Raw genomic sequence first — 26323 nt, 5'->3', positions numbered from 1 at the left:
TTTTGGTAGTGATTCATGTGGTGTGAGGGTGTAATGACATCAGTCCTACCTTTCTCTCTCTTCCTTCATCCTCTCCAACTCTTCCTCGCTCAGAATTTCTGACGTCTGCTTCTGGGCATTCATTTTTGTCTCCGTCTTGCTCTTTTCTTCTTTTTTCTTTCCAAATCTGAGAGAGAGAGAGAGAGAGAGAGAGAGAGAGAGAGAGAGAGAGAGAGAGAGAGAGAGAGAGAGAGAGAGAGAGAGAGAGAGAGAGAGAGAGAGAGAGAGAGAGAGAGAGAGAGAGAGAGAGAGAGCGAGAGCGAGAGCGAGAGAGAGAGAGAGAGAGAGAGAGAGAGAGAGAGAGAGAGAGAGAGAGAGAGAGAGAGAGAGAGAGAGAGAGAGAGAGAGAGAGACCTTTATTACAAATGATTTCCACACAAAAAAACAGTGTCTGTGTGTGAAAGGGGCATAGAAAGACATCAGTGTGTGATCACTGTTTGCAAATGATGTTTATCTAGGAAAACAGCTCCTCTCTAGTATGTGTGTGTGTGTGCGCGCGCACATGTACTCTGGGGAGTTCCTAAACCGCTGTAGGGGCCAGAGCGTGTCAGTAGAGATGTTCTGTTAACATGCATCATTTCTGCACCAGTGATTGAGTCCTGTACCCGTCTCCATTTTCTCTGCTCATAGAAGGTCATTTCTCATGTGTGCCTGTGTCTCAAACCCACTGCCGCCCAGCTGAGCAGCTTCAGCGCAGTGTATCAATGTCACAGCGAGCAGAGGCCATGGCCTCCAGCTACACACGCACAAGCACACACCGGGACACTTCAAAGCACATACACACACTGTCAGAGGAAATCCCTAAGTGTCCTTTAGCAACTCACAACAGGTCGCACACATATGCATGGATGTGATCTGATCTAAATTTTCAGATTATTTTATTATATAAATCATTGAATCTCACACATCTGTATAAAATAATCATAACGTGGATACATACATACATACATACATACACACATACATACAGCTCTGGAAAAAAAAAAATCAATGTTAAGTGGTCTAATTTTTTTCAGAGCTGATACATATCAGCATTTAAGCCTGTAAACCTAATAATCAAAAATATATTTTTTTATATATATAATTGAACAGTTTATTAAAACTATAAACTGACAAAATAAAAAATAAAATAAAAAAATATATACATAAGGTTTTTATGGCTCATATACAGTACAGGCCAAAAGTTTGGACACATTACTATTTGTAATGTTTTTGAAAGAAGTTTCTTCTGCTCATCAAGCCTGCACTTATTTGATCTGTACTGTACTGTACATTGATCAGACATAACATTATAACAGGTGAAGTGAATAAAACTGATTATCTCTTCACCACAGCACCTGTTAGTGGGTGGGATATATTAGGCAGCAAATTAACACTTGGTCCTCAAAGTTGATGTGTTCGAAGCAGGAAAAATGGGCAAGCGTAAGGATTTGAGTGAGTTTGACAAGGGCCAAATTGTGATATCTAAACTACTGGGTCACAGCATCTCTAAAACTACAGCTCTTGTGGGGTGTTCCCGGTTTGCAGTGGTCAGTATCTATCAAAAGTGGTCCAAGGAAGGAACAGTTTTGAACTGGCGACAGGGCCATGGGTGGCCAAGGCTCACTGATGCACGTGAGGGTCATGAATAAAAAGACATCAATGTGTGATCACTGGCTCATTAATGCACGTGGCTTGGGTGGTCCGATCAAACAGACGAGCTACTGTAGCTCAATATCTCTGCCTCATAATTTGCTCTGCCACAAAGCAAACATGGTTCAGTGGTTTAAGGAGCACAACGAGTTTGAGGTGTTGACTTGGCCTCCAAATTCCCCAGATCTCAATCCAATTGAGCATCTGTGGGATGTGCTGAACAAACAAGTCTGATCCATGAAGACCCCACCTCACAATTTAAAGGATCTTCTGCTAACATCTTGGTGCCAGATACCACAGCACACCTTCAGGGGTCTAGCGGAGTCCATGCCTCGGCGGGTCAGGGCTGTTCTGGCAGTAAAAGGGGGACCAACACAATATTAGGTCAGAATGTTATGCCTGATCGGTGTAGTATATAGTATGAGATAGGAGAATATGGAGCTCAAACTTAAGGAAGAAAAAGGCCCAAATTTCAGAGGCCCAAACTAAGAAAAAGAAAAAAAAAAAAACTTTTTTAATGCAGTTGCTGATGTTTTGGCTTAAAGGAATATCTATATAATCTATTCCTTTATCTTGAGAATACAATTAAATGCTTAGTTTAATGAAAATGTTAACACGTTTTTCTAAAAGAAAGGAAATATGTAGGATAATAGCAAAGGTATTTCATATATTGTCTAAAGTCTAAAAAGGGAATAAATGAATAAATGAAGACAGGAAGGCACCAGTGAATGATGAATGAATGAACAAACGACCGACCGACCAAACAATTTATTTCAAACAAATAAATGAGAAAAAGAAAAAAAAAACGGAAAAAAACACAAAGAAATCTCTGAACAAATTAACTAAAAATATAAATTAATGAGTGGATGAACAAGCAAATTAATGAACCAACTGTCTAAAAAATAAAGCCAATTAAAAGAAACACAAAATGAATCAAGAAACCAAACACAAACTATCAAACAAATAAATGATGAACAAACCAATGAAGGAAGGACTGAACAAATGAATGAATGAACAAAGAAATGAATTAATAAACCAAAGAACATAACAATGAATGCATGAAACACTGAATAAGCACATACATTAGGGAAACAATTAATGAACCAATAACAGAATGACTGAATGGGGGGAGGGGAAACAGAGATATTAAAATGCATAAATCCTATGTCAATTGTCTTGTGTGTGTGTATATCTCACACTGTACATAACCTTTGAGACGTTTAATGCGATGCTCTCAAAAACTACAGTTTAACACTAACACAGCAGGACTGTGTTCAGATGTTGTGGGGATTTCCAGAGGGCACATAGTGAATAAAACGACAGGAGTAGCAACATTCATACGTGATTCACACTAGCCTGCAGCTCAGTCATCCAGGCCTCATCTAAGTTAACAGATCTGTCCAGAACATTTCCCTCTTTCACTCCGTCTACAGCCATTACTCAGCGCTCGAGCAGGGCCGATGATTCACTGCCCATCAGTGCTCCAACCTTTCCTCTTGTTTTCAAACAAAGTCCAACGAACAAACGCTATGTTGCCAAGTTGCTGATTGACACTGCCAGGAGGAGAAGACGGGTTTTCCCAGACAAACTAGGGACATTTTAAGATATATGTGTAAGGAATAACGATGTCATCGCGATCAGAGAGGCGGGGCCAAATGAACTTTCTGCCACCATAACCAAAAGTCTGGAAAGTGAGAAGATTTACTGGACGTAAATATTTCTTATTGACCATGAAACTGTATATTGCTCTGAACAAATATTAAGATATTAAGAAATATTTATGAACAGAAATTCACTCTGCTCATGTTTCATAAATGAGGGCCAATGATAATTTACTTGGCCATCCATATTGCTTTCATTTGATTTACTTACATAACACATCAGATGGGAGATGATGTTTTGAGAGCGAAATATATACACACAGACACAGGCACAGACACACACTGGATTGAAACACACATGCAAAGCTCTCAAAGGAGAGAAAGGCACACAACTCTTAGTGACCCCAGACATATGAGACAGCAGGAGACACCCTCACACAGACACACATAGTTCTTTAGTGTAGTCTGTGCTGACTAATGTAGCTTAAGTGCAGTCTAGATTTTCCATTGTCCATTCAGATACAATAACACACTCATACCTTTTACCTCTTCTTACACACCTGATTTCCATACAAACAAACAAACACACGCACGCACGCACGCACACACGCACGTTGTGTTTTTGTGAATTGTGGGGACTTTCCATCGGCATAATGGATTTTACACAGTAAAATAACTGTATATTCTATCCCCCTACACTGCCCCTGCCCCTAAACCTACCCATCACAGGAAACATTCTGCATTTTTACATTTTCAACAAAAAAATACAACATAATTTAGTATGTTTATGAATCCATTTACATTGTGGGGACCGCTGGCTGGTCCCCACAATGTAGGTGATCTCAGGTTTATATTACATTGTGGGGACATTTTGTCCTCACAATGTAATATAAACAAATACACACACACACACACACACACACACACACACACACACACACACACACACACACACACACACACACACACACACACACACACACACACACACACACACACACACACACACACACACACACACACACACACACACACACACACACACACACACACACACACACACACACACACCTGAAATAAAGACAATTAAAACATACCATATGAGTTACCTGTCACAATACACACTTTATGTTTATCATTGTTGGAATCTTCTAAACTACCCTATTCCTCATGTGTGACGGAAACATTCTAGTTAACAAAAGTCAGATATATTGTATCGCACATTGAAATGTATTCTATTAAAACTAGCAGATTTATTTTAGTGAACCAAATCAAATAGTCAGAATCATTCTAGTGAAATTATTCAAAGTCAGATGCATTCTATTCAAACGGTTTTAAAATAGCAAATCATTTTTTAGAGAACCAATTAAAAAAAAAAGTCAGTTTTGTTGTAGTGAACTGATTTAAAAGTCAGATTTCTTCCATTGAACTGATTTAAAATGGCAGATATACAGTGGGTACGGAAAGTATTCAGAAACCCTTACATTTTTCACTCTGTTATATTGCAGCCTAAAATCATTTAAGTTCCTTTTTGTCTCATTTATGTACACACAGCATCCCATATTGACAGAAAAACACATTTTTGCAGATTTATTAAAAAAGAAAAACTCAGTAAACCAGTTCAAGTTTACTGTCATCCTAACTGAAATTGGTTTTTCATTCAGAAACTATTATCGTCTCAAAACTCTTGGCTCTGATTCAATTATTATATCAATGGATTCATAAACATGTACTGTTAGCATGTGGTGTAAGTACATTTTTTACTACACTCTAAAAAATGCTGGGTTGTTTTAACCCAATGTTGGGTCAAATATGGACTAACCCAGCAATTGGGTTGTTTTAACCCAACAGTTGGGTTGTTTTAATCCTGCGGTTGGGTTAAATATTTGCTTAAGACAACCCAATAGCTGGGTTAAAACAACACAACTGCTGGGTTAGTCCATATTTGACCCAACATTGGGTTGGGTTTACTCAGAATTTTTTAGAGTGTAGTAGCTAGACTACAGTTCAACTATTTTAATTGGGAAGTTTGGAGTTTTTCCGCTCTCCACTGATATCCAGTTTACAGTTTATACTGCAATTTATTCAGTCAAAACAGGAAGAAATCCACCATATTTAATGCCTGAGGTATGTGAGTGTATTCCAGTAGCCTTGTAAATACAGGAGTGCATTATGTTACATCTGAATGAACAGATGAGTAAGGACAAACCATCCCACTGTTTCTCTCTCTATCACGCACCCTTCCTGTATGTCCTCTGGCTGTGTATTTGTGTGTGGATGCAGCACTCTCATAACTTAATTACTGTATTTATCTTATTAGACTGCAGCTATTTAATGTTAGTGCTTTGGCATGCGCTTCCTGCACATCCATTCTGCTGCCTCATTAAGATCAGGCCCTATGAGACCTATACGCTAAAACTCACACTCACATTAACACGTAACATGCTGCTAATGCATTCTGACACAACATTTATCAATACAATGCATGTGAATAATTCATGGCAATAAAAAAAAAAAAATCTTGGGAGCAATGACCATGAACACTAAAAAATCGACAGGATGAGGCCATGACATTATAGCACAGATAAACCAATCAAAGACTTGATTAGAATCATAAAAATACAGTGTTTGATATCCATACATTTATAATAATAAAGTAAATATGTTTACATACAGTGACATGCATAGCTATTTATTAATAACACAATAAAATACAGATAGTTATGCTTACCCAGACTTTTGACTATGCCTTAAAGGATTACTTTACTTCAGAATTAAAATGTCCTTATAATTTACTCACCATCATGTCATCCACTATGTCCATGTCTTTCTTTCTTCAAGTTGAAAATAAATTAAGTTTTTTTGGGAAAAAATTCCAAGATTGTTCTCTATATAGTGGACTTCAATGGGGTCCAATGGGCTGAAGGTCCAAAACGCAGTTTTAAAGGGTTCTGCACGATCCCAGCAGAGGAATAAGGTAATAAGACATTTTCTAAAAAATTTGTTTTAAACGTATATACCTTTTAACCACAAATCCTCATCTTGGCACTAGCGTCCGCAAATTCACGTGGAAAGGTCATGTGTGATGTTCGTTTGTGTACTCTGGTTCAAAAAGTTAGGGTAGGGCGAAAAACTCCATCTCATTCTCTCCTCCAATTTTTTTTATTATTTTTTTGTAAAGGATTTTAACTTAGTCTTTGCACGTTCGATTTGTAAACCTGCGTGAACTTTTCAACATGATTACCTAATGTTGAGGACGCTAGTGCCAAGACAAGCATTTGTGGTTAAAAAGCATATACTTTATTTTATTAGTATTTTTAGCTAGATAAGACCCTTATTCCTCAGATGGGATTGTGCAGAGCTCTTTGAAACTGCAATTTGTACCTTCAACCTGTTGGACCCAATTGAAGGAATGTTTTCCTCAAAAGCCTTAAAGTGCCCCGATTATGGACTTTTGAAAATTAGTGTAATGTGTAACAGTTCAAAATGAATGAAAACATCCTGCAAAGTTTTAAATCTGAAAGTGCACCAAGTGTAAAGTTATTGTCTCTCAAAAATAAGAGTTGACTGAGTCAATTAAACAAATCATTTTTTAAACCAGTCCTAAGCACGTTTTTAAGCTGATTATGCCTAACTGACAATGAACATGGTCATGTTAACGCGGTAACCGTTTTCTTTTATCGGATAGGTCATAAACGGCGTAAGCATAAACCGGTTGGGACAGGTAGTTTTTTTGCCACATACCCGATTCCGCGCGGCATGTAAACGCATTAACCTGCTTTCTATCGCCGTATTGAAGTGCGCATGTGTGATAGATGACAAAAAATGCAAACTTCGAGCAGATTTAAATGAATCCAGACAGAGCAAGCTAGCGTTTTGCATGAAATACGGACATATATCACAAAGGCAGACTCTTTTAAGACCCAGAAAATTGTAAAGATGTGTTCTCATCTCATGCATCAGAAGTAGTCAAAACACTGCATCTGGAACTGCATGAGGGATCATAACGTGAGCCGTAAATCTCCCGCTCACACGGATGCACGCTTTATTTAACATCACAACTGACGTAACATTTAAAATTACAGATATGGACATTATTTTTGACGTCACTACAAGGAAATTACCCGGTTTATTAATAAAGTCATGTAAACGCGGTTTACTTGCGTTGTCAGTTTACTGGTTTGCATGTAGGCTAAACAGGGAAAACTGGTTATTTCAATAAGCTGAAATTTGTGAGTTATCAGCTTACTGGTGTGCATGTAAACGTGCTCAGTGTTAAGTAATCCCCGCCGCCAAGATGCCCCTCGTCTGTCTGTCACGGATTTATTTAACGCTTCTTTCTTGTCACGTTATCACAATTAAAGGCTGCATTAAACTTAATATAACCGAAACAAAACCAGTAGTTGTGTGTGAAATTAGAATATGAGCACTCCCATATTGCCAAAATGGTACGATCCTCGTTTCATAACCACCACAAAGTTTCTACTGTGAGATCGGTGGTCGAATCCGGGTCCGCATATCGATGCATCGAATCTTCGAATATTCGGGGTCACCCCTACTAGACAGCATCATGTTGAGAAGATGCTGTGCTTTGCAATGTGTTTATTGTGTTTCATATTGTGTAAGTATCTGGCTAACCGGCTAACTCACGTTATTACTTTCTTAAGAGATACGTGTTGTGCGCGGTAGACCAATCACAACAGACTGGGCCATCTGACCAATCAGAGCAGATTAGGCTCACAGAAAGGAGGGATTTAGAGAGACTGATTCATCTGACGAGTCGTTGGAGAATCATTGAACATTGTGGTGATGTGCAGTTGTTTTACCTTTGATGCATGTAAAACTGTTGTTGGGGACCTTTTAGGAAACTTTAAAAAAGCATTATAGGGGTATTTTAATTTATATTCGACTGAAGAAAGGAAGACATGAACATCTTGGATGACATGGGGGTGAGTAAATTATCCGGAAATTTTCATTAAAACTAAACCTGGTCCACATCACAGCCTGTTCTGGCTAATTCTGCTTTCAAATACTCTTTGAATGTCCTACACTTAGTAAAGGACTATTAAAGGATAATTCAATGTGATGTGTGTTTGAATGTTAAAAAAATCTCCTAATCTTTTTTTTTATTGTCAACAAAGACAAAACTTTGTAGTATTAGAGCTATTAAGCATAGGTTGTTTACACTAATTTAGGGGCCAGTAAGAATGTTTAAAAAAAGAAAAAAAAATAAATGAATACTTTTATTCAGAGGTGATGCATTGAATTGATCAAAAGTGACATTAAAGACCTTTATAATGTTACAAAATATTTCTATTTCAAATAAATGTTGTTACTTTGAACTTTCTACTCTGCAAAGAATCCTTTACAAATCAGCATATTAAAATAATATCTGAAAGATCATGTGACACTGAAGACTGGAGTAATGATGCTGGAAATTCAGCTTTGCCATCACCGGAATAAATTACATTTTACAATATTCTCAAACATTAAACTGTATTAAAGAGTTGTTTTAGACTGCTATTAAAATATGAGCATAAGAGACTTGTTTCAAAAACATAAAATTGGTCCTGACCCCAACGTTTTTGAATAGTATAATTGTATTATAATTAATTATAATTATTGTGCCGCCAAAGATAATTGTAAGAAATTCCAATGCCAGTTACCTCAAACAGAATAAACGAGCATTTCCATACTTTACATTTCCAACTTTGCAGCTATTTCTCATAAACACAAAGTGTTTACACAAACTATAGCCTACTGTACAGTCAACATTCACCATAATGTACCTATACCAACATCAATTTACTTCCACCCAATGAATTCCCATTAATTCTAACTTTAGAAAGAGGCCATCTGAAGATAGGCAATCAGAATGGAGCTTGTCATTCGGAGAATATAAACGACCTGAAGGTGTGCCGTCTTAGGCTGACTGCAGATGATTTTCTACTGTATAAGTGGATGCATCAGAGACAGACATGTCTTTTAACAGGATCTCTGACTCTAAGCTAAAGGGCACAGCGGCTGCTATCAAATGAGGAGCCCAGCTGAGCCCAACCAGCACATGGATAAATAAAGGCAATAATTAGGCTGTCATAAGAGACCATGCCACTATCTTCAGCTGTTCAGAGATGCTTCAAACACAGCCTGTCAGTTAACCAGGCATAGTACTTAGAGGGGGAGTGGTCACAGCACAAGAAAAAGACAGATGTGGCATGCCAAATTACTACTAACGATTATGAAGTCACAGTGGAAAAAAATGGCATATTTAAAAAAAAAATTCTCTCCAGATTTTAAAAATTTCTTCACATTTTTTTAATGCATGCAGTTTGTAGAAGTCCCATTACATAAATGAAGGACACACGTTATATTTTAAACAATTACAAATACAGCACTATTATGACATATGTACTCGTTCTGCACAAATATAGCTAAATATAGTGATGTAAATACACTACAGTCTAAAAATAAAGTACTACAATTTAAAACTAGTTCATTTTTTTTGGGGGGGGGGGTGTCTAAATAGTGGTAAAATCTACATCGCGGAAACATAGGGTGCAACTGAATCGACTTGAGCCAAGGAATCAGAGGAAATTTAGTTTCTAGTCCTATAGGGTTCAGAAGCTACACTCTAAAAAATGCTGGGTTAAAAACAACCCAATTTGAGTTGGAAATGGACAAACCCAGAAATTGGGTTGTTTGAATGGGTCCATACACCAACCCCATTTCTGGGTTTGTCCATTTTCAACCCGACTTCAGTTGTTTTTAACCCAGCATTTTTTAGAGTGTATTAGCATAAATATGAGTAAAAATTTGGACAGGTTGTGGTGCTAGAGGGATAGAGTCAGACACTCCAAAATTGGTGTGGTTAATGTTGGGCCAGTCCTCTATCAGTGTGCCAAATGTCACAACTTTTTATCATACGGTTCTATGGGCTGTCACAAACTCCCATGGCGAAGGAGAACACTAACGATTTCAGTTGGTGCCTTCGCAGCTTGGCCCCTAATAACTGTTTTCTATTTGAATATATTTGAAAATATTATGTATTTCTGAGAAATAATTATGTATTTTCCTTCAGAAATCATTATAATATGCTAATTTAATTTAATTTGATAAATGTCCTATTATTATTAGGGATAAGTCACGATTTTCAAATATTCGATTAATTGATTTAATTATAGAATATTAAATAGGTTGTCCAATTATCGTCATCATCATCATCAAAAAAAATAATTTAACAAAATCCCCCATGTATTGAAAATCCAACTCACATGCACAGTCTTCCGTGGCATATAATTGCTATGTAACTTATGACGATGTCAAATAAGAGTCATGTCTCAGCATGTTACAATCATTATATGGCTTGAGTTAAGATAGCCTATTCCCTAATGAAAGTGTGACTGGTATCTCTCCCTCTCTCTATGTGTGTGTAGTCTATACAAGAGTGCTTGCTTCCATGCAGGGAGGGGTAATAATTGAATAACTCCCAGCGATCATTGAATATTATTTTTGCTCGTAATATCCATCTGTAATAAAGAGTAATGTTTAAAACACTTGTGGAACCCATGATACATATTTCCAGGATGTTTTGAGCAAAAGGAGGAGGAGGAGGAGAAGGAGAAGAAGAAGGAGGAGAAGAAGGAGAAGAAGAAGAAGAAGAAGAAGAAGAAGAAGAAGAAGAAGAAGAAGAAGAAGAAGAAGAAGAAGAAGAAGAAGAAGAAGAAGAAGAAGAAGAAGAAGAAGAAGAAGAAGAAGAAGAAAGGGCATCTATTTGAAATCTTTTGTGACATTACTGATGTCTTTACTGCCACTAGTGCTTGAATATAATGACTACATAAAAAAATATAATAATAAAAAATATATATCTTCGACGAAAGATGAAAGGAACTGGAATTTTAAAGACCTAGTGCATTCTGGCAATATCAAGCTAGTAAATGATTAAGGACTCTGGAACAGCCCGGAAAATGACAGAGATGTTTTTATTAAAACGTGGCGCTAAATATTATACTAACAATCTACGACAATCGGAGCATTGTTAAAGTGATTTAGTACACTGATAGTTTATCAAAATTGAGTGTAAAATTGCCTAACAGAGAAGTCAAGAGCTGCTGATTGTTCCACAGTGTTAAATTCATCACGCGGCAGTAAACTCTACAGGGGGTGAAGGCCTGCGGAGAAGCCAAACTGTGCTGATCATTACCAAGAAATACATCACGGCTCTCTCTCTCCCCGTGCCAAACATTCATTTCCTCCATGTCTAATTAAACTACCTGCTCGTAGAGTAAAAATATAGCGTCTTTCTCGCACGTTTGCCCGTTAATTCACTCCCCTTCTGGTTTTCTGCTTTCCTAAGGCTCTCTCTCGCTCTCAAAGCGCTGTAGGCAAATCTGTATCCTCTCCGGATAACGTTTCCCTGAGGGCTGCGGGAAAAGAAAAGACTGGGATTTAATCTTTCCTTCTGAAGAGATGGGATGAGTGAAAAAGGTGCTTTAACAGTTTCTCACTCTGACCGCCTTTTAACACACACTTATGCACAGCCAAACACACACACACACACACACACACACACACACACACACACACACACACACACACACACACACACACACACACACACACACACATTAACTTACACCGCAGATATACAGCGAGGTTTATTTAAAGATAACCCAGATGAATGGAAAGCGCTTCAAATGAAGCGTAAAGAGGAAGGGGTTAAAATTCAAACATCTGCAGTACACAAAACTGAAAATCGCACACATCCAAACAGCACACACATGCAGATAAACACAATGACCTCAAACACGCACTCTCAATGCTTCAATGAGCTGATAAAAGAGGACCCACAGGGCCCACAAGTCTGTGTGTGATCTGAATATGATGGTATGTGGGGTGAGAGGCAGTTCACATCAATCCAAAAAGGAAAGACAAAGACAGCAAGAGAAACATGAAAAAGCTCAAAATGCTGCAGGGTAAAACTCTAAAGGCCACTTTCCCAGACACTGATTAAACCCAGTACTACAGTGAAAAGGATAATCACTGTTGGAAATGTTTCAGCGTGATCTATGGCCAAGAAAGCACTGTTAATGGGGTACAGCATAAGAGTATAGACTGAATATATATATATATATATATATATATATATATATATATATATATATATATATATATATATATATATATATATATATATATATATATATATATATATATATATATATATATATATATATATATATATATATATCCCCCCACAAAAGTGCATTTCACAAATAATTACAAAGAAACAGTAAGTAACACATTGCATTAAACACAATTCTGAAGTAGAAAGACTGAACCAGTATATTTTAGTGAGGACTAGCTAACAGTTAAAGGAATAGTGCACCCAAAAATCATCCCCCAAGTTACCCTGAGTAGGGATGTGACGGTGAGGAAATGTTCCTACCGGTTAACTGACGTGTGACAGCAGCGATGAAGCCGGTATCAGCGGATGGGGCCTTAACAAATAGCTAATTTGAAAACTAAAGTAAAATGTGCACGGCCGCTTGGGCGCTCATAACGGAGCGGTGCGGCGCAAAGCGAGTGTTTCCAATGAAATCCTATGAAAGTGAAGCCTCCATAGGCATGAACTGAAAATGTGCCAGACTGGACACGCACCGTGAATGACAGTACAGCCGTGAATGTGTGCACACTGCGCGGCCGTGAATGAATGACAGTGCATGAGCTCTTCGCTCTCGTGATGAATGAAATCTGACGCCAGCTGCAACTCTCGTTCAGCTCACACTGTATTGAGTCGACACGTTCAGTTTTTAATTGTAGTATCTGTTGTCTAACTGAACTAAATTATTTTATTACTTTAAGGATCAAAACGACAGTGGGGGTGGTGATGCAGTGTGCAAGGGATGAACAACATAATATAGACTATCGCAGCAAGCCTAGTATATACTTTAAAAAATGTAGTCGAGTAGAGAGTAACAGTTGCTAATACTCAGGTAAACGTAAAAGGTAAAAGGTAAAAGTAGCCAAAAAGATACTTAAGTACAGTAACTAATTACATTTTAAAAATACGTTTCATGTCATCCTCAATAAACCCGTCTCCGGCGTGATGACTCCGATCAGAATATTCGAATATTCATATTTAATAATTGTTTACTCGACACGTCATCCTAAATAAACCAGATCCTTCAAAAAAATAAAAATAAATAATCGTTGGGCCCTGCTGGAACAGCTCTAAATATCTACTGCATTATTAAATGAAAAAAAATAAAAATAAAAATGACAGAGCAATAGAATGTACAGTGAAATTAGCAAAAGCTTGTATAGTACATTTTAACAGGCATAATTAAGCATGTACAAAGTAATTACCTATTTGCTAAACAGATTAAGTCAACTTTTGAAAATTAAAAAATGCTATGAAAATACAGGGATTGTAATCAGTATCGATGAGTACCAAAAATGAACTTATTGGTATTAGACTCATTCTGTAAAAAGTGGTATTGGCGGGGTGCAAACTACAGGGGAGCTCGGCTCCCCGTAATAAGACATGGGTTACCCAGAAAACGTTATTTGTGTTTATTTTTAATTTTAAATTATTAAATTATTAACCCAATATTACAATATTAATTTAAAAAAAATATTGACAATGTGTTTTTTAGTTTTGTGTAATGTGGTCATCTTGGATTATTATGTGTAAAATTGCAAAAATAGAATTAATTCATGCATAACAGCGATTTAAACCTAACTCACTTCAATAAAGATAGCTTTACATGCTATTCTTGCCATAAGCATAAAGGTGACGTGGCACTGCGGTGAAAATTCCACTCACGTTTAGTACATGTTAACGCAAAGATTCATGAACAAATATATAAACGATTATCCACTTCTTGGATTTCTGGACGAACAGCAATTGAAGCTGACCCCAGGCCTCTGTGGTCCATTCTGTGTTAAGGTAAGCCATGTTATTCCCAATTATGTGTCGTGGCAGGGTTATTATAGGTCTGCCTGACTATCAATGTCTTAAAGGGATAGTTCACCCACACAAATTAAAATTATGCCATCATTTACTCACCCTAAAGTTGTTCCAAACCTGTGTGATTGTTCTGCTGAACACAACATATTATATTTTGAAGAATGTTTGTAACAAAGCAGATAGAACAACCATTTACTAGTAGGGGAAAATACTATGGTAGTGAATGATTGCTCTATCTGCTTTCTTATAAACATTTTTCAAAATATATTCTTTTGTGTTCAGCTGAAGAAAGAAACTCTCAAGGATGAGCAAATGAAGACAATTTTCTCTTTGGGGGTGAACTATCCCTTTAAGCCTAATTGAACGGAGGAATTATGTTATTCTTCTGTAGCCTGCCGAATAACTTTAACCGTTGTTCACGTTAACTTGGTTTATAGACTATTTGTGGGTGGCTGTTTGCTGTTTGACCTATCAATTAATGTCTATAAAGTATAATAGGGTAAATCCTGTATAGTAAAGCAAGTACACACACTTGTAGCTGTTATGTATCTTTGTATGTCCTCTTTTGAGGCATGCGCAGGTGCAGACAGTCTGTCATTAGTAAATATGAACGGCAAACCTTTTCAGGGGTTATACAGGGTTGGAACGACAGGGTAAATACATGGCAATTAAACAATTTTTTGTCTGAACTGTCCCTTTAAGCATTGATTACTTGAATTCTTGTGAGCGATGGCGAACAGGATCTGTTTAGGACACCTGCAGACCAGAGCAAAGCCGTCTCCCACTTTAATTATCTCTCCCTACAGCCTTTCCATATTCATTATGCACTATTCCACCGAGAAACAAACCAACACACTCACAGTTTCAGGAACACTTGCACACACAGGAAGCAAACACACACACATAAGCAAAAGGAAACTATGAAACTGATGAGAGAGCAAGCTATTTTGTTAAGAAGGACAAACACATTTCTATTCACTTCTCTCCTTCTTTTGTTTTCCTGTCAATTTCTTTGGCAGTGGAGTCATATTACAGCAGGATTCAGAATCCGAATAAGATAAGCTCTGGCTGAAGTAATGTCACCACTTTGACCTTTACGACTGTCTGCCGTTCCCAACAGGGCACCGCTGAAATAATGAGACTTCGTTACCATAGCAGCTTAATAGGTGCCAGTTGTAGAAACTGAATGAGCCAATCAGGACAGAGCAATGCTAAGTACTTTCTAGCTGGCCTGAAAAATATCCACTTTAGCCAACGAACATTCCTGACACGTCAAGCTGTTAATGCCCAAAAAGTGCAAATGGGTGTTAGGCTATTAAGAACCTGGCCTTTAACAAAAGGCGGCTTGAAAAAAAAAGAAGAAGACAAAAACCACTTCATACATATCAATACAATGGATAAATGATAAGGAGCCGTTGAACAACGGCAAGCATTCTGATTGGCAGCGAAACATGTTTCTGAAGAAGACTGGGCTGTTCAAACGGCCAATTAGCAGCTGATTCTGATGAATTCATTAGCATGTTCTCAGGTAATTAGAGGAAGCGGCTGAGTGAATACTAAATATTCAACAGGAGAACAGACACAGTGCCACACAGCTCGCCGTGTTCCTCTGTAGACTTGCATTAGCATAAACACACACACACACTCAAGCGCCCATCTGCACTACTAAGAGACCGTTTCATACACGATATAAAAATTCACACTTCAAAAATAGCCTTTCCATTACATGAAGAAACTAAGACATAGGTAAACAAAAAGTCTCTTATTAACATGCATAACATTTTCTTAGTGAGAAATGCATTCCTCGTTGATGGGTAACATTTTTAAAGAGCCATGAACCAGTTTGATGAATGCAGGTTATTTCCTATAGAACTAATATAGAAAACCTCACTCAACAGCATGATTCATAAACCTTCATATGCAACCAATTGACTGTTGGGATAGAAAGTACAAGCACTAGCACAACGAAAAGATACACAGACAAACCTTAACTTGACATTGATAGTTAATATACCATACATACCAAATCATTTATGGGAGAGAACAATCTTAATCTGGAGGTAATTTCATTGAAAGAAAAAGAACTTCATGTGTGTTATATTAAGGTCTATGCCATCTATGCCTTACTATGCCATCACCAATTATATTTTGTTGAGGGTATGTATACATTTTATTGGTTTAACATTGCCCTAGATGTTTTCAATGTTAAAATGTTAAAATCCAACATAAAATCATAACATTTTGATTACTATTATTATAAAAATACAACCTTCACTTGTTGCGTCAAACAATAAAGTTTTTAGAGTTATTTCACTTAGGTAGACAACAGTGAATGATACATAAAATGCTGGCTGTGAAATTAGGCTGGTAAAACAAACGAATTATCATTATATTTCAAACCTTCAAAATGTAATTTCCAGTGGAGAATGCTATTCTATATAAAACACAAGATACACTATATTGCCAAAAGTATTGGGACAACCCTCCAAATTATCAAATTCAGGTGTTTCAATCACTTCAATGGCCAAAAGTGTATAAAATCAAGCACCTAGGCATGCAGACGCTTCTACAAACATTTTGAAAGAATGGGTCGCTCTCAGGAGCTCAGTGAATTCAAGTGTGGTACCGTGATAGATTGCCACCTATAGTCCATTCGTAAAATGTCCTCACTGCTAAATATTCCACTTTCAACTCTTAGTGTTATTATAACAAATTACAAGCAATTGGGGAAAATAGTAACTCAGCCACGAAGGGGTAGGCAACGTAAAATCACTGTGCGGTTATCAGCGCATGCTGAGGCGCACCGTGTGCATGAAGTCAGCAACTTCCTGGAGGGTCAATAGCTACAGACCTCCAAACTTTGTGTGGCCTTCAGATTAGCTCAAGAACAGTGCGTAGAGAGCTTCATGGAATGGGTTTGCATGGCCGAGCAGCCGCATCCAAGCCTTTGATCATCAAGTGCAATGCAAAGCGTCAGATGCAGTGGTGTAAAGCACGCCGCCACTGGACTCTAGAGTAGTGGAGATGTGTTCTCTGGAGTGACGAATCATGGCTTTTAGTTTAAGTGAAAGGAACTCTTCATGCTTCAGCATACCAAGACATTTTGGACAATTTCACGCTCCTGAATTTGTGGGAACAGTTTGGGGATGACCCCTTCTTGCTCCAACATTACTGTGCACCGGTGCATAAAGCGAGGTCCATAAAGACATGGATCAACAAGTATCCACAGAATCCTGATAGGCTGCAAAGGGTGGGCCAACTCCATATTAAACCCTACAGATTAAGAATGGGATGTTCATGGGCATGTAAAGGCAGGTGTTAATGTTTATGACACTGTGGTGAAAAACAACAAAAACAAAGCATACATGTGTATTCTTCTTAAAATATAGCCAGTTTATAGGTTTCTGTTAAAATGACGATGGAAACTAGGTGATGAAAATAAACTGATAGTGGTGTATTTTGCACAGGTCCTATATTAGAGCCAGAGGTGACTGGTGAGAACCATAATGTGTTAATACAAATCTCAACAGTCTGTCAAGCCCTAGAGTTACATTTTAGAAGAAGCCAAGCCTGTCTGACACCCAGTGTAGGAGAGAATATATAAAGATCTAAGTAACTTCTCTGTTTCAGTGCCCAACATAAAAATAGCCTCCTGGTGTCCACGCTCTCCAGGCCAGCAGGATAACAGTGTTTAAAAGTAAGGGGAGCAGGGCAGGTTCTGGGTTAATGGCACCCCTGGTACAGGGGACGAGTGTGCGGATGGTGGGGGTTGAAAGGGCAGAGGGAGGAGAGGTGGGATCCAAGACTGCCAGCCCATCTGTTCAGCCAACACACAGGCGGAATAGCAGGGAAACCAGCGTGAAATTTCTGCTATCACTACTGCCACCATGCCAGGATCTTCATCAAAGAGCAGGGACACTGTGAGACATGAGACGACATGGAGTGATGGAAAAACAAATGCAGCATGAAAGAGTGAAAGAAGAGGATGAATAGAGAATGAAGTACAGAATGGAAAGAAGTAGCAACTGAGGCGCAGTGATTAGTTTTTTTTAGATACAAGTCACATGCTGAAACTAAATATGTTTGTCACTCATTTGGGTAAATCCATCTTTGGAGCACCAATCATGGGCATTAAAGGGATAGTCATTCCAAAAATGATCCATTTTCATATGGTCCCAAACCTGTATGGCTTTCTTTCTTCTGTGGAACATTATTATATTTTTAAAGAATGTACTGATATTCATTGACTTCCATTGTATGGACAAAAATGATAAAGAAAGTCAATGGAAAGTGTTTGGTTAACTTTATACAAAAAACATTTGTTCAGCAGACAGGATTGCATGCAGGTTTGGAATGACATGATGGTGAGTAAATTATGACAGAATTTTCATTTTTGGGTCTTGAGTTGCTAAAGTTACTTTGTCAAAAATAGACAATGGTCTCAAATGTTGAAATTTCTGTGTCTAGTTTATACTCACGATTTGTCAAAACGCTCTGGTTCGTCCATCACTATGAATACAAGAGTGACTACAGTATTTAAATATGAGAGGGGATTCTAATCGTAATTAAATGTGGTTGCTAACGTTGTTTTTTGTTAAGTGGCCATGCTGAGCCTTGGTCCACATGGGGGTAATACAGGATTGAATCTGAACAGCAATATTATTAAAACATTAAAACGATTTCCTCTTCATTATATCAGTCCAATAAAAGGCAAAAACAAAGCAAAATGATAAAAACACCTAAATGATGATGAATAAGAGAGGAACAAAAAAATAAAAGAGAAGAGAATGAAAGAGATCAGATAATGAGTGCATGAAAGCAAAAAGATGAGATACGGATTAGATGAGGGACAGGTGGACAGACACCACTCACTCTATAGGAAGTTCCACACATGTGCTCGTCAATAGAAAAGAAAAGAGTAAGACAAAAAGGAGAAAATCTGTTGTCCCCACATCCTCAAAAACATAGCCATGGGGTATCCGTGCATTTGGCACTGGGGCCCCAGAGGGGAGGTTACAGATGCCAGGGGCCACTTTTGACTGATGTGTGTGCGCCACAAAAGGCCTCATTCTGCTCTCTTCATACTCCTCCAATCATCTCCATCAATGGCTCTATAATTAAATCACAAACAATTACTCTACAAGAGAAGACTACATTAAAGCCAGTGTTATGACAATGCTCTAACAATCATTGCAACCTTACAGAAAAAAAGGATGAATAAGGACGTCTGTTAAGGTTTTATTACGCTTTTGAAATGTCCGCGGAAAAGGCAGTATGGGACATTCTGTAATTTCCAGTAATTTTACACTTCAATAGCAGATTCCATTTTTTTTGACAGTGAACACAATAATGTGGGCCACTTGTGTTCACGGAGCCAGAAAGACCCCCAGGTCACCGAGCAGGAAAAAAAACCCAACAACAGCAAAGAGACTGGAGAGTCTGGGACTTGACCTGGATTACACACACTCACACGCAGCATGCCACCATTCATTAATTCCTGTCGTTTTTTTGATTGTTGGTACAGCATGGCGTCTTAATCAGTCACCATTCCAGTCATCTGAATATTAACACGCCAATCAGACCAAAGGGCTTTTTTGGCAGCAACAATACACAAACCACATACCGCTCATTGTTTCTCTGATGCACGTCCATGAAACAACACTTGTTTGCTTTTAATTGTCTTGTAACGTTACCATCTATTGTCTAAATGTATTTAATTAATCATATGTTCTTTTAAAGGTCCCGTTCTTCGCGTGTTTTCGAAGCTTTGATTATGTTTACAGTGTGCAATATAACATGAGTTTATGTTTCGCATGTATAAAAAAAACAGTATTTTTTACACAATTTACTTATCTGTACAGCGCTGTTTTCTCTGTCCTAAAAACGGCCTGATGATTTCCTTGTTCTATGAAGTCCCTCCTTCAGAAACACGTAACGAGTTCTGATTGGGCCAGCGCTTCCCGTGTTGTGATTGGACAGTAGCTTAGCGCACTTTGCCTTAGCGCTTAGCGCTGAATGCGCGCTCTTCTCCACGTGGGAGAGCAACGAGACCACGCCCCCTATTTTGCGTGTTCTTGTGGGCGGAGGGTTAGTCAGCAAGCGGTTCCAGGGACGTCATTCCTGAAGGAAGTGCATGGGTGTAGTCCAAACCGGCTGTTCGCTGTAGGCTTTGAAAGGGAACTTCTGTTAAATAAAATATCTCGCTTGGCACTGAACTTTGAGCTTTATAATTTTACAGGTATTATTTATGCTCTAACAGCAATATTTCACACTAACTAAAGTTTGAAAGAAGAAATCGCGAAGAACGGGAACTTTAATCAAAATGTTTCAATTTTCAAGCTCACGTTCAAATGTGCCTAAATTTAAATCACAAATCAATGGATATATAGAACCATGTGTTTTTTGGATGCATGTCACAATATGGTAGAAAAGATATATAGTGAGTTCCTTTACATCATGACTTTAATTTATGGGATGTTTGTTTTAACTAAAGGAGAGATCCCAGGAAACAATGGGAAGCATAGCAGGCAATGGGATGCAGACACAACACAAGCCGGATTCATATTTCCCATTCAAACGCCAAAGTTGGATCTGCCTAACACAAGCAGAGCGAATTTGTGTGTAAATCGTATGAAAACAAGTCTTGGACAAATCACCCATTTAACTTCAATAATTTATGTAAGAATGTGTAAGGCCCAAAGTGCCTGGAGCACTTTTAAGCCGCAGCTCCAACTATAACATCTATATTCTTTCCGTCGGTCTGGCACAAAGGTATGGGCTGCTTTATTGTCCCGTATCCTTGCAGGGGATGAAACAGAATTATTAATGTTAATTTCCTGTGTTGATCTGAGGCGGGACAAGTAAGAGCACCCTCATCTGGCCAGATCAAAGGCAGGGGCCGTCAGTCTTAAATCACGCAGACATGGGGCAGAGGCCAGAACTGATCCGCAGCGTTTGAAACTCTCCACTACAACAGAAGGAAGTGTGAGAGATCACTCTTCCCCAAAGATTGATCACAGGGAACACCTCTCTTGACGTGATTAGAAACACATGGAAGTTGAAGGTCTATATGCTGACCACCTTTCTTGTTCCCTTTTGTTTCACTCCATCCTCGCAGTCATTATTTTTTTCCCCCGATCTTCCTTTGCAAAAGAAGTACTTAACCTTTTTTGAGAGCGAGATCTAGAGTAAGATTTGCTTTGAGCATCTGGGGTGAGTAATGGTGGAGGAAGCCAATCAATACCTCTTTGCCTGATGATGGCCATTCAGGGTGTAATTGCGTTGGGTGCCTTTTCCTCCAATGGAACATAACTGCCCTTTTCATCTATTCACCTTTAAGTAGACTCAACCATTTTTGACTTTGTCTAACCTCTAATGGCTCTCAGACCCGTTTTGTCTTCTGACAGGTGCTTGAGCGCTATAGATTACAGGGGTATTAAACTAAGGACATGCATATATGACTTCTAACTCTAACAAGAGTTTATAGACGACCTGAGGTCTGAGGCAACTGACGGGTTGAATTACAGGAGCCGTGGGAGTCAAGGATTGTTGGCCAAAACCCCAAAGACCGGTTTGTTTCCCTGACGTGTGAACGTCGTCATGTGGTGACATCCTCGATACATCTGCACCAGCTGTCTCCGCCATGACTGCCTGTCCATTTGACGCCAAACCTCCCACCGCAATAGCACCAGCCATATCGCATGAATACATTATCGGCTTTCACCACGTCAACATCGCTTCATCGCACCTCGTCAACCAAGAATCCTGCTAATTATGTACAGAGACTCTATGGTGTCTCTCCTGAACGTCATGGAGGACAACTGCACATTAAAATGGATGTCAGAGGCTGGCAATGTTAGCGCACATTAACAAAGCACTGCTGTTCATCCCTGGCCATCAGAGTTGAACTGTACAGTTGATGGGAGACAATCTGCTCATGGTATGGAAGAGAGACAGAGGGAGGACAGAAGGGAGGTGGTGGAAACACTTGCCTGGATCCGTACAGGGGGTGGCAGGAAGCAGAAGGAAGCAGGGCTGGATGAACAATGGAACAGACTGGCGAGCAGAACGCATCCCCCCTGCTAAGATCTCTGGCTTCTGCTCTTGGTCACCACAAATCTTCAGAACTTCGGTAGAACTTCTCTCAGTGTTCTTCATTATGAGACTGAGGATACTTTCTCCACTGACTAGCAGGCTCATTTTAAACTTTGTTTCCAGTGTACTTATTTTGGTTTCTCTTTATTTTCGATGGTCCCTTTAACACAATCTGTTGACTATAAGTAACGTTGCACCTACATGTCTACTAACTCTCATTAGAGTGTTAGTAGAGTATTAACAGATTGGTAGGGTTAGGGTTAGAATAAGTGCAAATACAATGTATTTGCAAAGTCAGTCAGTAGTCAGTAGAATGTATTTTGGTTGAACATCAAAATAAAGTGAGAGTCTAATGAGAGTTATTTGACACATAGATGCAAAGTTACTTATAGTCAACAGAATGTTCAAAATGGACCATCAAAAAAAAAAAAAAAAAAATGTTACCCTTATTTTTCCTTAAATCTTTTGTGCATTACAAATTACATAAAAAATGTCCAGAAGATTACAAATAAAAACAAAAATGTCCAGAAGATAGACACGAAAGATTGGAACAAACAAGCATTGACACATTTGTGGCAGTCTAAGTAGGGATGCCAAATCAGTACCATGTTAGTTATAGCTGATTATATATTTATTGTCTTATTTATCAATATTGGCCTATATAGGATATTTCATTGTGCATGTACATTTTATATAATTTTACATTTCAATTTTGACGTCAACTAACACGTAAAGATGATATCAATAAATTAATAACACTGTTAAACATAATTTTTAGCAAAAGAAGTAGTAATATATATATATATATATATATTTTGAAGTAAAAAACCCCACACAAAAACATTCACTTTTTTATACTGTACATTATAATCCTGCAATACCTAAGTTCACTTGATTGTAGTTTTGATTGGTTTATTTTTAATTTATTGATTTTTTTTCCGTTTATTTAGACAAAATTGTATATAATTGTAATTTTTGCAAGTTATCGATAATATCGACAATCAAAAATGATTATCACCTTATCAGTATGTCAGTGCACTGTTAAAGTTACTGTTGAGTGGTACTGCTAAGTGCATCTATAAATGTTAATATGATTGCTTCCATTTCCTGTGAATTGTATTTACCCGTAACAATTGATTGGGTTAAATTTTATTTTGATGGTCCACATTCTACAAACTATAATTAACATTTCAACTACATGTCAACTAACTGTCATTAGAGTATTAGTAAACTGTTAGGTTAGGGTTTGTGTCAGTAAAATAAGCTGTCTTGCAATGACATTACACTTACTTATTGTCAGTAGAATGTCTGTTGGATGATCAAAAAATAAATTGCTAGCATATATTAAGACTTAAAGCTAACATGTAGCGGTAAAGTTACTTAACGGTAGTAGAATGTCTAAAGTCTGGATTCAGACCCCATCATAGCATGGAAATGGTGCACGTTAAAATGACAAATGACTTACTCTTAGCTGCTGACCAAGGCTGTATCTCAATACTAGTTTTACTTTGTGCCGCATAGCGCCATATTCGACACCACAGATCATAAACTACTCTTAGATTGACTACACAATTAAACGTATTCAGGGACAGACATTAAAGGGGTTTAGATCCTATCTATCAGAACATTACCAATTTGTCTGTTTAAACAGGGAAAAATCTAAGATAACGTCAGTAAATTATGGAGTGCCACAAGGATCTGTGTTAGGCCATCTGTTATTCTCAATATATGCTGACACCGGTAATATTATAAGAAAACATGGAATTAGTTTCCACTGCTATGCCGATGATACTCCGTTTCAGTCTAAATGTCTATCTGTTTTGTTTTATGTTAAAGATATAAAATATTGGTAATTTGTAATTTTCTCCTATTAAATTCAGATAAGGTTGAAGAATTACTTATTGGACCAAGAACACAGAATCTCTTAGAATATATTTTGAATCCAGACTGATATACTGTTACTTCATATGCTACAGTTAAAGACCTGGGTGTTACAATAGACATCATCTTGTTGCAGACTTGTTGTCAAATGTTACAAAAGCAGCCTTCACCCACCTCAGAAACATTGTTAAGCTACGGACATGTTATCTGACTCTGATGCAGAAAAGTTAGTTAATGCATTCATGACATCTAGACTAGATTACTCTAAAGCATTACTAGCTGGTTGTCCTGTATGCTTAATAAACAAGCTAAAGTTAATCTAAAATGCAGCTGCTAGAGTTCTTACTAGGTCAAGAAAATATGATCAACACCAAATATATCATCTCTACACTGGTTACCTATTATGTTCCGTATCAATTATACAGTATTGCTACTGACCTATAAGGCCCAAAACTTAGCTCCTGTGTATTTAACTGATCTTCCATCACCCTATAATCCACCTCACTCTTTAAGAACACAACACTCTCGCCTCCTGGTAGTACCTAGGATATCAAAGTCCACTAGAGGAGGATGAACATTTTCATATTTGGCTTCTAAACTCTGGAACAGCCTTCCTGATAATGATCAGGGCTCATACTCACTCTCCCAGTTTAATTCTAGATTAAAGATGCATCTCTTTAGCGAAGCATTCACATAACACATCTCACAACCTTGTCCTCCAGTTATATCATTGCACACGATTGTATTTGCTTAATGCTTTGAAAAGCAGCTATACTAGTTATTTTCCTGTTCCGTTTTATCTCTGGACGCCCATCCTGAGGTAACTAGAGTCGTTCAGCTCCTGTCTGGATCCTGCCTCTAATGAAGACTTCAGATGACCATCACCTGTGAAGAAATGACTCCAACGCAGCTCTGCATCAGCATGCACCCATGATACATTTTTTTATATACCCCTAATCATTGTTAACAGCATGTATTTTTAGTTCACTGAGCCCATTGTGCCTTATTTATTTTTATTTTTTATATTGATTATTAATACATAGTTAGCATGTATGAACATATCTGAAATATTTAACTTGGACACATTCTCCTCTGATAATAAATCCCTTTCAATTGTAATGTAGATGCATGCATTTTCTGTGAAGCTGCTTTGAAACGATTTGTATTGTGAAAAGTGTTATGCAAATAAATGTGAATTGAATTATTAGACCAAAACAGTATTACCATTGATTGGCATAGCATATCATCTGAAGTAATTATTTATGTAAACCCTCCAAATTGAGATTGCCATCTGTAATTCACCTGACTGTGGCCGAGACTTAAAGTAGTGAGAAAAATGCTACAATATAGTACAAAAACCAACAACAAAAAAGTCAGTGATGGTGAAAATACTTTAGAACGGCCATAATGCTTCATAATGTTCCAGAAGCCCTCCATGGACTTTGAATTTGGTAAAAGTCATAACCTGAATCCAAACTGCAGGTGGAGGTAAAACCCGTGAGGTCTAATCATACAAGCGGCGCAACACTAATCTGCCATGTTCATTAGCACTCGCGCTGTACATCATTAGTAGTATCCACAGAGCACCATAATGGCACAAATTACACCGTCATCCTCAGCTATAATCACCCCACTTTTCACAGCCATTAAACTGAGCAAAGAAAGCCTGAGAGTCTGCAGAGACTGGAAATACAGCCCAAAAAAGGCAACAATACACTCTAAAAGTGGGTTTGCTACATTTGGGATTTGTGAAATATCTAAAACCTCCTCTGTATTGTCTAAATGGTGATCTGCTTCATAAATCACCAAAAAATGCATTACAGAAATGAAGCATAACAATACGACGGAATTAAATTAAGCTAATAGATTCTGATCGTTTCGCAAGACCTTGTTGCTCTCAAACTTTTTTGATTTAAGAACCCTATTAGCCAAAACCATATGAGGTACCTGACCTCCACAGATCTAATGGTTCTTTCATTATGTCTTGTTGAATAGTTAGTATCACAGCTAAACCTAACAAATTTACAACCCAGACCAACTAATCATCGTTCCCTATAGAACTATTGACCCCTGCGGATGCAAAACCATCTGCGACCATAAAGCTTCT

The 26323-nt window shown here is 37.9% G+C and overlaps 1 protein-coding gene across 5 annotated transcripts in view; it reads right to left on the bottom strand.

Moving 5' to 3' along the window:
- pard3bb (par-3 family cell polarity regulator beta b) overlaps positions 1-26323 on the bottom strand; it is a 460252-nt gene that overhangs the window by 105687 nt on the left and 328242 nt on the right. For all 5 annotated transcript variants that reach the window (XM_067443471.1, XM_067443470.1, XM_067443472.1 and 2 more), the window contains one exon: positions 50-166. In XM_067443471.1, the coding sequence (XP_067299572.1) occupies positions 50-166 (117 nt within the window). The remainder of the gene's footprint in view (positions 1-49; positions 167-26323) is intronic.

Source organism: Pseudorasbora parva, chromosome 5, assembly GCF_024679245.1.
Source record: "Pseudorasbora parva isolate DD20220531a chromosome 5, ASM2467924v1, whole genome shotgun sequence".
Lineage (NCBI taxonomy): Eukaryota > Metazoa > Chordata > Actinopteri > Cypriniformes > Gobionidae > Pseudorasbora > Pseudorasbora parva.
Note: the sequence above shows the minus strand (reverse complement) of the source record. Positions and strands in the feature narration are given on the sequence as shown.